Source organism: Parasteatoda tepidariorum, chromosome 1, assembly GCF_982258835.1.
Source record: "Parasteatoda tepidariorum strain Cologne lab strain chromosome 1, Ptep-v5.0, whole genome shotgun sequence".
Lineage (NCBI taxonomy): Eukaryota > Metazoa > Arthropoda > Arachnida > Araneae > Theridiidae > Parasteatoda > Parasteatoda tepidariorum.
The window spans coordinates 104,328,425-104,344,728 of NC_141755.1; the positions used below are offsets into that span (position 1 = coordinate 104,328,425).

The window sequence follows — 16,304 nt, forward strand, 5'->3', positions numbered from 1 at the left end:
CGATACTGGATACAATTATTTAGACTAGGCAAAAATTTTGATAAAGACGCAAAGTTTCTTAATCTGAAAATTGTTTCAAGAGGCAAATTTTAGAACAAACCTACTCATTCCCCAACTTAAACTAGTATAATAAACTGAAAATTATTTTATTTCGTCAGTTGGTAATGATTACTACTTCCACTTACATGCAAGAAACATTGTTTTAAAGAGTGCACTGTAATCTAGAAGTAACAAACAAAAGTATAATTTACTTTTGAAAATTGTAGAATTTTGATTAGTCAATACTTTGGAAATTAATTTAGCAATTTTAAAGAAAAAAAGTACTACTTTTAAATTAAAATATCAAATGTACTGATACACAGGTCCATCTTTATTTTAATGTACAGTATTTTGTAGCAGTGCATTAAAAAAGAAGTGCATATAAAAGATTTGTACGGAAAAAAAAGGGAAATTCCGAATGAAGTTATTTCTTAACATTCTATTAAAGAGCAGCAAAAGGCTAGTAATATATCATACGGTAATTGTTATTTCACTGTCTCTTTTTGTTTAATATGACAAAACCCCCAAACAGTATATAACAGCAAAAAAATAATAATTTATTTAAGAAACATAGTTTAAATAGAAAAGCTTACGTAATTAATATGACTCGTATAACAATATCTGGAGTAGTACTAAGACAACTAAAGTCAACTACAGGAACAGAAGTACCTAAAAGAGTAAAACAAAAAGCAGTATTTTAGTTCCTTAAACTATTATTTTTTAATAAAATATAATTAGTATAAAAATTTATAACTCAAATATTCTTCTAATTTTTTAAAGATTCAGGTCCAACACTTTATTACGTCAAAGGCACATGAAAATAACTTTTGCATAGATGAAGGTTGACATTGTTGATATCTACTCCTCCTTAAACTTCTATAGATGTGAAACATATTTTATTCTACAGGATTTAATAATTGAAAATATGTTTAGTTGCTTAAATTTTTTGTATAATTCATTATTGTACTGAATCTACCAAACACTGATTATTATTTTTTTTTTTTAACAGTTTTGAAGATGGCCGTGAGTATTTTTCTTTCAGTTTCTTTTCCCCCCTTATTTTTATTTAAGAACCAGCATTTGCTGCCATAAAGTAATACAGGTTTATTAGAGTATTATATAAATTAATTTTAGACTTAATGGAAATAAGCTTTGATTTCAATTGGTTTCTTAATTTTAAAAAAAAAACCTATTTAGCCATTGTTATCTCATAATAAATTTTTGTTTTAACATTATTATTAACATATTTTCAACGTTTACCAAAACATACCTTGTAATGTTCAATATATTGTGAAAAATACTTTAAAAGCAATGTCTTACGGCATTTATACCAATTGTTTCTTTACTTAAAAACTTTTTAATTCTTGAAAAAGTTGTCACTGATCAAAATTACAGCCTGGGGGCCTTTTTACAATGATGTATCGTGTACTGTATTATATTGTTGCATTGTATTAATGTATTGTAATGATGTATTATTAAAATGCTGTGTTGTCTCATCCCCCGTTGTTCATTGTAGGATTAAAAAAAAGACTGGTGGACATTTGAAACCCTCGACTAAAAACAAAGATTTAAGGGTGAGAAACTTAAATATTTTATTTCATAACCGTTGTTGAACAGCAGACCCAATTTATGAGTAATAATGTTCAGCTCCGTAGCCTTGTAATTTAGAACACTATCCAGAAGACAAGGGAACTCCTGGATTAAGTATTGGGCAAAACTTACCGTTGTGGAGGACTCTTTAATAGAACTCACCCAAATTTACATTACATAGAGAGGAAAACCACAAGAACCTCCCACAGTTCACTTCTTTCACTTAATCACAAAGTTGCTGCGATTAAAGCTACTGGAACTATCATTAAGGTGAAAATTAGTAGTTAAGAGCTGAAAGTAAACACTATTAGTTGAATTGGTCTGGAATAGTTAAACACTTATTCTTGGACATAATATTGATTTTAAAATGCTTTTACTTTTCCACTTTTAAATATTTAATTATGATATGTGCATTCTTTTAATTCATTCTTTACAAAAACATATGAAGGGAAGTCATTCCATAACATCTTGCACTCAGTCATTTAAAAAAACAAAATTAAAAATGTGTATACCAATGTTTTTCATGGTAGCCTGCCTCTGCAATATTCTAGGTGCATCTTTTAAAGTTTCACATTTTAGGGGCTCCAGTTTTATTCTTTTTCTCCTTCGTGTTTTTTTGGTTAATGGTTGCTGACTAGAAATTTCTGATTCTTTACGCAGGGCGCTCGCTGTAAGGGGAAATAAAACATAAGTATGGGTCATGAAAAGAAAAACTAAATAAAGAATGAAAAACAAAATTATAACAGAGGATGAAACAAAAACTAACCTAAATCAGTAGCGAAATCTGCTAAGCCTTGCATTGCACTTTTTTCTATAAGAGCTATAAATAAAAGATTACGATGAAAAAATATGCGAGAAATTTTCCACTATAATTCCACTAAAGAGTCAATATTTATTAAAAATGTTAAAATAATTCAATTTGATAAACTTTGCTTAACTTGAATATCTTTATTAACCAACATCAATTTAAATATTTTTTCACACACATATACACCTTTAAAAACTTAAATAAAATAACTTAAATATACTAATTTACTGCCTTAGCACCTTAAGAAAAATATAAAAAATATTACAAATAAGAAAAATATTGCAAATGTTCCCATACTTTTAGCATTTATGTTTACATAAAGCACTAAAATATCATTTCTTGGTGGTCAAAATATGTAAGTTAGCTATTTATTTTTAGAAATTCTGAGTAAATCAATTTTTCAAATTCAGAGTTTTGCAGTCTTGAAGGTTTGCTGAAGTTGCCTCCTGATATTTTCCCCAGATTTTGCAAGTAAACATTAACATCTGGGAAAAATACAGACCATACTTTTATTTGAAACACAGTATTGAACACGACAAAATTCATTCACTGACTATTTGCTCCCAATGGCAAGTTGAAATTTGGCGTCTTGGCGTAACATGAAATTTTTTTTCCATTTCCAATGGCCACCTGTGCAGGGGTGATTGTGAGCCCAACTCAAAAATCCTGAAAATTTCTTGAGTAAAATCATCATTTAGCCATGCATTTCAAAAAATTTATATCTTTGTAAATTGAAATCATTGCTATTTTCAAAACATGAAATTCAAAATAAATTATAAGCAGTATAATTTAAATGAATAATTATGTATAAGTTTACTTTTATCACTAAATACGCTTATTATTATAAAACACATAAATATCGTTTGCCAATATAAATTCTTAACATAACTTGAAATTACTGGACCTTGGAACTCCGGATCGTGGTTAAAGAAAATTCCGGATTTTTTCCGGAGCACAAGCATCTCTGCCTGTGTTAACATTTCGTCAATTCAGGCATTTACAGGGCAGATTTGTTGGCCACTCTTTCAGGGGCACCCTATTAGGTGGGCCAACGTTGCACAAACTGTAAGGACAGATAGTACAGAGAATGAAACAACATCCATGCCTTGCCAGGGATTCAAACCCAGAACCTTTCTGATGCAAGATCCCTGACCCCTACACAGTCCGGTCAGCACTTAACATCAATTCAAAGGTAGAATTTGCACAGATACTCTTGAAGTTAAAAATAGTTTGTCATCTGGGAAAAAAATTAATTGCAATAGATAATGACTTACATTTAACTAAGCCCCACACGGACTTTTTATAGCGGACACAGCCAGATATCCGTAGTCGAGTTTCTCGTTTTGAAACACTTGTGAGACAATAGACAGATTTCACAGTAAAAGCATCACTGTATGGTATTCCAGTATTAACAACATCACAATCAACAGTATAAACTTGTCCTGGCTTGCTATGCTTCAATAGCCTCTGCCAAATTAATAAAATAGTAGAGTTTCATTTTCAAAGCATATATCAAAGATTTTAATATACAGAAGACATTTTTTTTTTTTGAATTCCTACGCTACTGATTCACTATGCTTCTACAGCCTATAATTTTTATCAATAATTTTGGAAAACAATATTGGAAGTATCTCAAACTCTAATTAATACTTTTCCCATGATTTTTTTTCTTTAGTTTTTTATTTTAATTCCATGAGAAGTTCCCTGATTTTTCCAGATTGATAAAATTCTTCCAATTTGTGGCCACCCTGAATTAATTTCTGTGCATAAAACATTCAGTTATGTGATTGCTGGAACAAGAAATTATTCAAAATTTCTTTAAAAGCTTTATGGTTAGACACGAAGCATTTTTTTCACCTATGTGTAGCTCAATTGATACTCAAGTTTTTTTCTTTATTTACTAAAAAAAGAAAAAAAGCGCATTAACTGCAAGCTTTAGTGCTGCAACTTAATTTCCCTCCCTTAAATAATGCAGAGCAGTTACTATGCTTATTAATGTACAAAAATTTAATTTTCTATTTTTAAAAAATAAATAAAATAAACAGAAGTGGTTAATATTTCTTCGAATTTTCTATAAATGACAAATATATTTCATAAAAATACATTAACACTGAGTTTAATGTTTCATATCGGCATATTTTATTCTTAATTAGAAGTTATTTCGAGTATTGATAGTTGTGAAATCCAGCTACTGTTCGTCAATCTGTATTTTGGTGTGGTATGGACTACATTTTCAATTACACTACGAGTTTTAACATAACACTTCTAAAAGATAATAAAATGTTAGTGCAGTATACTTAGTAATTTATGGCCAATTTGTACAAAATAAACAGATTAAATTTTCTAAATTTTTTTGTGTGTATCATTTTAAAAATTGCATGCAGTGATTAACATCATTAAACTATCAATTCTTTGCAGTAAATATGAGAACAGCAAATAACATTGTAGCTATATAACATACAGTACTGGAAGAAATAATTGAAGAAAAAGCTTGCTTGTTACCTGAGTTTCAGTAGTTTGAGCACTTTTTGCCATTGAATGATTTAAAGTGAGAGTATAAGTAACTTGTCTCATTTTCAAATCAAACTCTGGGGTGATTTGCCAGGGACTCTGCATAATATCTAAACGCATAATATCTAAAAGTTAATATCTAATATCTAAATACATAATATCCATCATACAAAAATAATACATAAAATTTTTACGTTCTGTATTTTTTAAAAAGAAAATACACTATTATGAAAAAAACTAGACACTATATATTTTATTCTTTTTAAAATTATAATGTTCTCGTAAGAAGGATAAACAAGCGGCTTATATTAAGATATCAGAGCTATGAAATATAAATTAAAATTAGAAAATGAAACAATAATGTTCATGTAATTATTTTTTTTCATATCTCATAACATATTTCACTCCAAACCACAATTTTGGAAAGCAAAATGCAAATAATTTCACCTGAAAGTTTTGTTTAAGACATTATAGGAACTTTATTAAAGTCACACTAGAGCTGCACAATGGGGTATTGGCGACGGACCGGGAAACATCTCTGAGGATGATCCAAAGACATGCCATCGCAATTTTGATCCTCTGCAGAGGAGGTGGCTCCTCTGTTATGGTAGCCTGACGACATGAGTGCAAAGTCGAGCATTTTAAGGTAGAACAATTTCAGATGACCGATACCGAGCACCCCCTACACAGGCTGATCAAAGTGGTGACTCATCTGCTTACTGACCGCAGCTAGTGATACTTGACTCCGGTGTTGTACTGCAGGACTTAAAAATATCATAAAAGAAAGGATTTTAAAACATGATTTTTTCCAATGTTAATTTTTTTAAAGAAGCAATTTCTTGAACCTCTTGACTGATAAAATTAAATTTTTAGAATGTTCTCCTTTATGTTGACTAAAAAACCGGGTGTTTATACAGATCTATGTAATTACACTTTCAGTTAAAATAATTTTGAAATAAAATAAAAATATAAAAATTTTGCATTTAAAGTTGATATGTTCAGTTTCATTTGTTAAATGAAAAGTAAAACACATACTTGGTTTTAGCATTCTAGAAAGAGTGAATAATAATGCATATAAATTTTACAATAAATTAATTATCCATGCAAATAAGTTATTTGACACGCAATAAAGATGAAAATTACAGTTGGTGCTGAATTAAGCATAATCATAAGTCAATATAAAGAGGAAAGTATCAAATCAAGAAAATATTTCATATAAGTTACACTTTCTTTTTATTTTAATGTATGCATTTTATTCTTTTTAATGTTTTAGAACTATTTTTGTTTTGAATAAAGTAAATTGAAATATTGAGATTTTTTCATTTTTGCAAAACAATATAAAATTAATGTGGTTCAAGAAAAAAGAAGAAGAAAAAAAAGCAATCTAATAAACAAATAAAACTTATAACCAATTGCAATTGTTTTTGATGAGATAGATATAGATGTGTAAAATTAATTTTGTGACAAAATTTGTGTTTTTAAGGAAAACAATAACTTCAGTGTTCATAGAGATAACAATTTAATTATTCCTTGATACAATCAATACAACATCCATTTGCCTTTAAAAACAAAAGTTCAAGTAAAGCTTATTATATATAACATTTACTTAGTATTTAAATTACTTATAAGTATTATTATTATCGAATTTATTCTAAGTAATAATATTTTGAGTAAGTAATAATAATGCTATAAGTATAATTATGCAAAGTATTTATAGTATTATAATTATTATTGAATTATAAAAAATTTTGGCAGCAAACTTTGTTTCCATATAAAAAATATATTAAAATAAGTCTTTAAAACTTTTTCTCAATTTCTTAAATAAATTTTTTTAAATAAAATACATATAAGTTTTAAAACATATCATAAAATTTATATTTGTTTTAATCATGCTTGGTTAAAAAAAAAATTTTAAAATTTTTTAATGATGATAAATTTAAATCTTTTAAAAGAAATGTGTTTCAAATTTTAATCTTATAATTTCAGTATTTCTTTTCAAGACTACTTCATTTTATGTCATAATCGACATTGAACAGCTAATCAAATTTTGAATTTATGACTAATAATGTTCAACTTTGTATCCTTGGAATTTTGAACCTAATCCAGAAGACAAGGAAACTATTGGATCGAGTATAGAGATAAACTAGCTTTCATGGAGGATTTTTGATGCAACTCACCTGCATTTGCATTACATGGAAAGGAAAGCCACAAAAACCTCCCACAGTAAGTCTGCTGGCAAGGGGATTCTAACCCATGATTATATTTTTATCTGAGGATATTTTTATACCAGCACCGAGAAACTAAGTGGGGGGGGGGGTCAGTGCGAGCCGAGAGCAGAATTTGTACCGACCACCTCCTGCTAGGATTTGAATCTGGACAACCTAATTGGGAGACAAATGCTCTATTCCCAACATACCTGCGGCTCTTTTTAAGGGTATTAAAATTATTAAATAAATAATCCCAAGAAACTAAGGCAGTAAGATAAATATAATACCTATTAAAAAACTCCATTTATTTCAAAAATATACAGATTGGAAATAACAGTTGACGTGTTTCAAGCACTCAAAAATAGATACCCATTTTCAAAACTTGCAGAATAAATGAAAAGAAACAGAACTTTCAAAAGACTTTTGTTTCTTCTGATTTCTGTGTGGCAAATCTTAAAAATGATTGCCTATTTTTGTGCACTTGAAACATGTCAACTATTATTTCCAATCTGTTTATTTTTGAAGCGAATAAAATATTTAAATTAAGTAATGCTATTGAAATTAGTTTCAAAATAAACAAAAATTTCTTTATGCAACGTATGTAGGTTTTTCTAATAAATTCTTGGTTGCCATTGTGCATGAAGTTGTAATGCATTTCTACTAAAATCAAGTTTTACACTAGGGATACAGCTTTTAAAAATTTAGTACAGTGCATTCACTCAGAGTGATGGCTCCGAAATAGAGAGCTCGCCTCCCAATGAGGTTAAGCAGGTTCGAATCCCCGCGATGGCTGGTTGATTCGAATTCCACACGGAGCTTGCGCCTACCACAGTGCTGACGTAAAATATCTTAATAGTAGACATATCATGGGTTAAGTTAGAGTCCTCTTGCCGTCAGGCTTAATTGTGGGAGGTTTTCTTGGTTTTCCGGTCCGTGTAACAGAAATGCGGGTTAGTTACAATCAAAAAGTCCTCAATGAAGGCAAATTTCACCCAATACTTGATCCAGGATCTGAAGAGTCCATGTGTAGTAAAAGCGGTGACTGATGCAAGTTAAATCTGTTGAGTCCTCCACGTTCCCATAAGAAATCAAACCTCTGAGGGTACTGATTCAGGAGTTTCCTTGTCTTCTGTATTGGGTTCAAAATTACAAGGCTACGGAGTTGAACATTGGTAGCCGTAAACTGAAAACTCTGTCGGCTATTCAACGACAGTTATAAAATGAAATAAAATGTATTCACTCAAAAGTTGCTAACTATACTCAATTTCGAATTGACTTACCATAAGTTTTCCTAGATTCTAAGAGATCATTATAAAACTTGGAACCAGTAAAAATGAGAGCAAAAACCTGATCAACAGAGAGTGGAAAAACATCATTCAAAACTTCTTTTCCTTCGTGGCTGACGCAAGGACACTTGAATTCACTCTCTGCAAACAAATTAACAACAATTTAGTTACATCATTCAATGAATATCATTTTAAAAATTCACTTGAAAAAATTTACCTCTTGGTCAAACTTTACGGCTTAAACAAATTTAAAACTATTATTTTTATTTCTTAATGACAAATAGATTATTAGATAAAAATTATACCTATTTAATCCCAACATTTTTAATTGCAATATCACAGACTTAGTTTCAGTGTACATTGAAATAAAATTTAAACTTAAATTTATCTTATTTTGTTTAAATAAGGTAACATAAAATTTTATTTTTCAAATTTCAACTTTTGGATAATTTAAATTTAGTTAAATATATTTTAGTTAAATATTGTTTAGTAATATTATGTAACATTAATTTCTAAAAACAGTTTTGGCTAGAAACAATTTTATATAAAGCTTATTATAAAACTAAATATAATTGCTATTTAATAATTATTTCAAAATTGTTTGCTAAGTTGCACAATACTGTTTTCAATATGTTTTTCGTAAAATTTTTCAAATTTGTTTTTTTTCTATGATATTGCACAGTAGGGTCGTATGACATGCTTTATTTTATAATAAAAGAATACCACTTTTTGTTCTAAAGTTGTTAATTTGCAATAAAAATTTTAAAAAAATTTAATAAATAGAGAATAATATTAAGGATAATAACGAAATATTACAAGTTAATACCTAAAAAAGAGAATAATTTATAGGAATTTGTTAATTAAGGAGCCCTAGCATTTTCTGGCCTGTAGGAGTCCGCTGATAACATTGAAAGAACATTTTAGACTGTTTTATTTATGTGTTACATTGAAACAAAACAGTTTGGAAATTTGTCGCACCAATAAATTGCTAATATATGAGACATCTTCTCTCAAAAATTATAAATTTTTTCAAACGTAACTGCATTTTTACCCTGTAAAATTTTTATAAAAATATTTTTGCATGAATTTAAATGGCATTAATTCAAGACTAATGCGGAAAAAAAAAGTGTAACAGTTAAAGAATATCAATAAGCCCTGTATTTATGTGGGATAGGACTTAATTTAACATGACATAAAACTGTTTTATTAACAGAAAAAAAAAACAAATTTTTTAGCCTAACCAAATATTTATCAAGATTGGCTCATATCTGGTCCATACCTAACAGCAAAATATAAAAACTTGTTCTTCTAATAATTATCAATGTTACTGTCATATTTGTTACAATGTCATATTTCTTTATTTACACTTTTTTTTAATTTAAAAAAAATTGAGAATTTAAATTTTATCATCTGAGAAAAAAAATTCTTAAACCTAATTCAATATCATTGAAATTACAAAAATATGGAATATGAATTAGTTTCATAGATGTATGTTATTAACCCTTAACAATTCAGAAATATTTTAAGTTTACTTGCCACCAAGTATAATTTATGACAAAATTTTTTCGAGCTTTCTGCGACAATTCTCTCTAGTACATACTATTACCTTTCTGAAAAAGAATTTTTATAATGGTAAACATATAGACTACTAATTTAAAGTAACAGAAGCTATTTCTGTTTACAAAAAAAAGCCTTCACGTATAGAATAGAACAGTATATATATTTTTAAATTATAAATGTAAGAATTTTTTAAAAATCCGAACATAAAATAATACATATTCTAATATTATTGGAGATATTCTCCTGTTCTAAAAACCATTTGTATACTTAACCTTTTTTTAAATTTTTGCAATTTGGAAATTGCTTTTTATAATATCAATCTGAAATTCTAGCTAAAGCCAGTCATTGCGGAATTTTTTTTACTCTCAATAGAAAGTAGAAGGGGGGAAAAATCATGCGTTTTTCCCCCCGCCAATATGCGAGAAAATAATTTTTTGAATATAATCCTGCAGGAAAGGGAAAAATAATTATGCAGATAAAAAAACCTAGAATTCTTAGCTTCCCAAATAGAAGATCTTTCTGTAGGAATGTACTCTGTAACATTCTGCGACAATGTTGCCATGTCACCACGATTCTGCCACGGGGGTAATTACAATAATTAATTATAATACCAATTATAATTTTGTAAAATTATAATTAAATATAATATTAACTATAATCTTATAATTATAATAAAATTAATTATAAATATGACAGCAATAAGTATATATATATGTGGCATTAGACAGTAATTGCGGCATTAGTAGTTGCAGCTTTAGTAAGTAAAAGTGCCAAGCTCTCACTTATCTATTATGCACACATCAGTATGCTCTAAAAATAAGTTGAATGCATTTCAATCTAGGAATCAAGTTAATTTATCTTGGAAGTTTTATTCTAAGGATAATTTTGTTTTTGAAGTAAAACCTATTGATACAGCGCAATAAATTTTTAAAAAAATGCCATTGAAAGAGGTAGTTTTTTCTAGTGGGCCCATCAGTGAAAACACGGGCAGGTTTTTTCAGTCTGCACCAATTTTGGCTAACCCTGCAAAAGAAACAATGAATTTAACGTACCTTCAATATTTTCTTCAGACTCAGTGGTACCACTCATGTCGGTGGGATATTCAGTGGATTTTAAAGTGGGAATATTTTTGGATTCAGAATTTTGTGAAGATTTATCAGCAGCTTCTTCACTCACAGATGGAGGAGGAGGATCAAATACACACACTTCATTTCCCGTTTCCTTCAAGAACAATACGAAAAAGAATAAGTTGAGTAAGACAATATAATTTTGAAGCAGAAAATCCTTCAATATAGCTTTTAATATTGGCAATGTAAAAAGGAAAGAAATGTAATTGAAAATGAGATTGACTTTCGATTATACTAGGCAGTAAAAAAATACTACAAATATCAACAACTTAAAGTGATAATCGAAGAATTTAACAACATGCTATGTTTTAGTTTTTAAAAAATTACAAACTTAAATTTCAATAACTGAACTATATAATTTCATAATAGTTTTGATCTTTTATTGATTTTTTGATTTTTCTGAAATTTTCACGTCAAAGGACTAAGTTAACCGTTTTAACAATAACAATTGCTTAAACATGGAGTAAACAAAAAAAACTTAATCTCCCATACATCTTTTCTTGTAAATGACCCTATGAACACCTTTCAGTTCAAAATAGCTCAAATTAGTCGTAAAATGAAGTTTTGATATCAACTTTGGTCATTGGCAACTTAACTGAATTATATTTATTTACGTCTTGGATGTAGTTACTGTTAAGAGGTTAGTTACTGCTTTGTACTCCGGTCATTTTATTTTCCAGGGTGCGTAGCCAAATCCTTCAACTAAAAATAAGCACCTTTTAGGTACATCTTGAGCACTCAAAAATATTTTTAAGCTCTACATACATTAATAAAATGCAAAATAATTTTTAAAGAATTTACATGATCGTGATAAAATAACTAATTTCTCACAAAGAACTCTTTTCTTGATTACATTAGCCATTATAAAAAGACCAAGAGATCTTTTTGTTCAACATTAGAGGGTCGAAAATGAAGTCCAACAATAGCATCACCGAACCCAGCTCAGACGCACATGCGAGCTCTCAAGCATTTTATCAAAGCTGTAATATGATTGGCACGCTATGAACCGATGGTATGCCAATATGGATTGCGGCTGAATAAATTGTGAAAACATTGAATAGAACAATATGAAAAGAACGCTTTTGCATAATACGTGGCGAAAATTGACATAGTAAATAAAAAAAATCTAGTTTTGAAAAAGGGAAAATTAAGCACTCTTTAAAAACACCCAATGAAAAAAGTACCTTTAAGGGCTTTTAACGAACGCTACGCGCCATGTTCTTATATACTGATCCCATGCATCTTTGATGCACAGGTGAACTGTAGACTAGATTTCTGATTCTTAAATAAACAAGGAAAACATCGTTCAAGGGAAGGAATTCTTTTTATTGACAACTTCAGTAGTGTTTTATAGAATCTCCCAGATCCCACAATTCAAGAGTAAACTCACCTAAGTATCAATGGATACTGAAATTAATAAAAAAAAAAAAAACATCATTTTTAAACTAATAAACAGCAGCGGTGGCCATAGCAACGCATGCAATGATGACACCTACACATTGAACAACACGAACAAATGACTTATAATCAAATGCTTCTGTAATGAAAAATAAGAATAAAATAAAAACACTTTAATAGCTATGAATACATTTAAATAAAAAAAATATTGCTGTTTCTATACAAAACAGGGGTCAGCAAAATTTTGCCTAGGGTGTGTGCTGCACTTATGTATTTTTATTATTTTGCACTTATTATTACAAATTTAAGTAATAGAGGTGAAAATTGCATTTTTGCTTAGGTTTAAAATTATATTCCTAAATTATAAGGATTAAATGAAAACATATTTATAATCAAAAACTTCTTTAATAAACTACCAACAGTCACATCAGTGAGCTTAGACGTAATACTTGATTTTACAACTTTTATCTTAGAAAACGCTTGTTTGCCAACTATGCTTGCTCAAATTTGATGAAACATGTATTTTAAATATTTTAATTGTTAGAAATACAACATTGAAATAAAGAGATAAAACTGATTCTTACTGATTCATCTTCAATGAGAAGTTCATTTGCAATGTCTAGAAGATTTGGATCGCTTTTGTGATCATCCTTTAGTAGACTCTGGTCAGAATTTCTGGTAATTTTTAAGTCTTCATCAACTATAAGGGGGGCTACATAATCATCATCATCACTCGTCAGTCCCAGCTCTTCACCATAACTGTAGTGGACCCATTGCCACAGTTCTTGCGATGACATCGGCTAATAAGACACATAATAATGCATCACAAGAACATACAGAAATAGCGACAAATAATAGATAACAGTTCTGATAGTTTCTTAACAGTATAATTAAATTACAATACAATTAATGGATCTAATTACAAAACAATTAATTAAATTACAATACAATTAATGTATTTGTGGGAAGAGTAGATATCGACCATGTAAACCTTCAGCTATGAAAAGGTACCCCGTCGTAGAATCGAGTTAACATGTCTTATATACTAGTGAATTGGAATTGCATTTTTGTAGTGGTAGACACACTACATATTGAATTACAATACAATTCAATACATTAAATTACAACACTTAAATTGCATGAAATTTCTTAACAATATATATAATTAATTAATTAAATTAGATTATTTTCCATTGTTAAGTCATTTCATAATGACTCCATTATATCACCATACAGGAAACATGGGACAATAAAAGAATAAAGTCTATCAGAAATGTTTCATTAAAATGCTGCCCTATAATAATAAAAAAAAAATTTAAAAAAGGAAAAGAAAAAAGACAATCATTAATACCAAAAAGTGCAGTAGAAAGGACGAAATTGACTTGCCTGCAAATTATTTTTAAAAAGTAGTACTAAAATTCGTGGTTTATTATAAAAAGTAATCCAGTTTCAATTCTTCAAATTTTGTTTTACCATTTATCAACGGGAACATAAATTTGCAAGTCATGTACATGCACATTAATTTAAGAACACAACAAATATGTGTAAAAACTATTTCTAATAATGTGTAGTTAAAAATATGATATTGGGCTATTTTTTATTAAATCAATTCTAATTCCAAAATAATATTCCTTATTAAATCTATTCAAATTCCAAAAAACAATTTCTGTAAAATACTGTTACAAGAAATACTTTGCTGAATATTTGACTGAATATTCGACCAACAGAATAAGCAGCAAAAGGCCGGTATAGGCTGAATGTTCGTTATATCCCTTATTACACACATTATTCATAAAATAAATTATCCTAAAATATGGAAAAAAGTTAATCCAATTTATTGAAATACCTGTTCAAGCAACGCATTCTGCCAAATGCGAAAAAGCATCAAGAAAGTTTTATCTCTAGCACCAAATGATGTGAAGAAATGCTTTTCTGTATCAGTGCTTATCTGTATTGCATTCGGGATCACCCTCGCAGTCTTTTCTTTCGTCATGCTCGTGACATCACGGCACTTTATTGTCACCTAAAACATACCATGCATCCATGTCATATAGAAAGTAGGGATATACCTGGTACCTGACCAGTATCTCATATGTTCTCATTGTATCATCAAAATTTAAAAAAATTAAAAACAAAATTGATAATTTATTATTAAATTTCGCATTGTTTATTAAAATTATTTAAAAAAATTCATTTAAAAGTACAATTGCATTTCCTTGGTCACTGTATTTCTTGAATATTTTAGTGAAATTTATCTTATTTAATAAGTGATTAACATAATAAATTGTGTAAAATCTAAATTTAATGTTCAGTAATATCTAAACAATTTGTAGCAGAAATCTAACACACAGTTTCCATATTAAGCCTAAAAATAAATTATTTTGCTTTTCATATTTTTTTTTCTTCCTCATAATATACAAAGGTGGGAAAAATATAGAGAGAAATATATTTTACAAACAACAAGGTTCATACTCAAAGAGAAGAAAGTTTTTCCTGAATTATTCCAGGTATTCTAGGTCAATTTACATAAAATTATTCCATTTATTATTCCAAATATTTTATTTAATTGCAATTAACCCGGCAGGACGCGCAGGGGTCCACATGGACCCCAGATGATTTTGTTTATAAAATTTCTTTTCTTCTATTGACCTTGAAATTTCTTTCTTTTCAGTAGTCTAATTTTATCAGGGTGGTCACTCAAAACAGATTTCAAATTTCCCTGATTTTTCCAGGTTTTCCAGGTAAAAATCTTAAAATTTCCAGGTTTGTGTTTTTTAACTTTTTTCTTATAAAGTGTAGGATGTGTACAAGAAAAGTGTCTGTATTATAAAATATCTTATTCAAAATGTCATTTTTTTAAACATATCTTGAAAAAAATCTATTTTTTTACAAGATATTTTTTTATTATTTTTTAATGTTCTGGTACAACATTAATTTTTAAAAAATTAAGACGTGGAGAAAATATGCTTAGCTTGCAGAATATATTGTTTTTATTGAATAATTTTAATTGCTTTTATTGAATTTAATGTGATACTTTAAGTAGTATTTGCTCAAAGTGTACCTACAAAATGACAAAATCAGAATAACCAATAAAACCTTGGACAAGTATTGTTTAATATATTTTCATTAAGGAAAAGAAAACCGTTTCAGGTGATTATATATCAATAATTTTTAATAATTACAGTGACTCCCAAAAGTACTCACTCACTTATAACTTATATTGAAATAGGAAATAAAAATTCAATAATTAAAATGAATATTTCACAATGGGTATTTGATAATAAGATGTATAATCTATTCTTAGCAAAACTGCACAGAATATTTTAAAAACAAAGCAAAAGTTAATTTTTTAATCAAATAGTAACAAAAATTCTACCCCACGAAAGTCATCACACATTTAAATGTTTTGGATCTCAGAATTAAAATTATCGTGAATTGCTTTTTTTATTTAATTATTTTTCATTTCATTTCTTATTTCTTTATTAGCAATTTAGTATCAAACCTATAATAGCAAAATTATATTTTAACTTTTGCTTGCTAACTCCGTAATATTTTATTTTATCATTTAAAAATGACTTGTGGTCGTAATAAAATAGACCAAATTTGATTATTTGTCTTCATAAGAGGTAAATCAGTGATGAATATGTTAAATTAGTTTACTGTACTCAATTGAACTGTGCAATATGTGATAAAATGCTTAAAAGAAGGACTTCATATCAGAGATTAAAATTATAAATTTTGTGGAAAAATTAATAAATTTGCAATTGAGTGTTGTAAA

At 28.4% G+C, this 16,304-nt stretch overlaps 1 protein-coding gene across 2 annotated transcripts in view; it reads right to left on the reverse strand.

The window, feature by feature from the left end:
• The window catches only part of GramD1B (GRAM domain containing 1B), a 158,038-nt gene that overhangs the window by 7,639 nt on the left and 134,095 nt on the right, over positions 1-16,304 (reverse strand). For both annotated transcript variants that reach the window (XM_087150077.1, XM_087150075.1), the window contains exons 6-14: positions 14,373-14,549; positions 13,111-13,326; positions 11,054-11,222; positions 8,436-8,582; positions 4,940-5,058; positions 3,712-3,904; positions 2,396-2,449; positions 2,142-2,297; positions 633-708 (exon numbers count right to left, since the gene is read on the reverse strand). In XM_087150077.1, the coding sequence (XP_087006203.1) occupies positions 633-708; positions 2,142-2,297; positions 2,396-2,449; positions 3,712-3,904; positions 4,940-5,058; positions 8,436-8,582; positions 11,054-11,222; positions 13,111-13,326; positions 14,373-14,549 (1,307 nt within the window). The remainder of the gene's footprint in view (positions 1-632; positions 709-2,141; positions 2,298-2,395; positions 2,450-3,711; positions 3,905-4,939; positions 5,059-8,435; positions 8,583-11,053; positions 11,223-13,110; positions 13,327-14,372; positions 14,550-16,304) is intronic.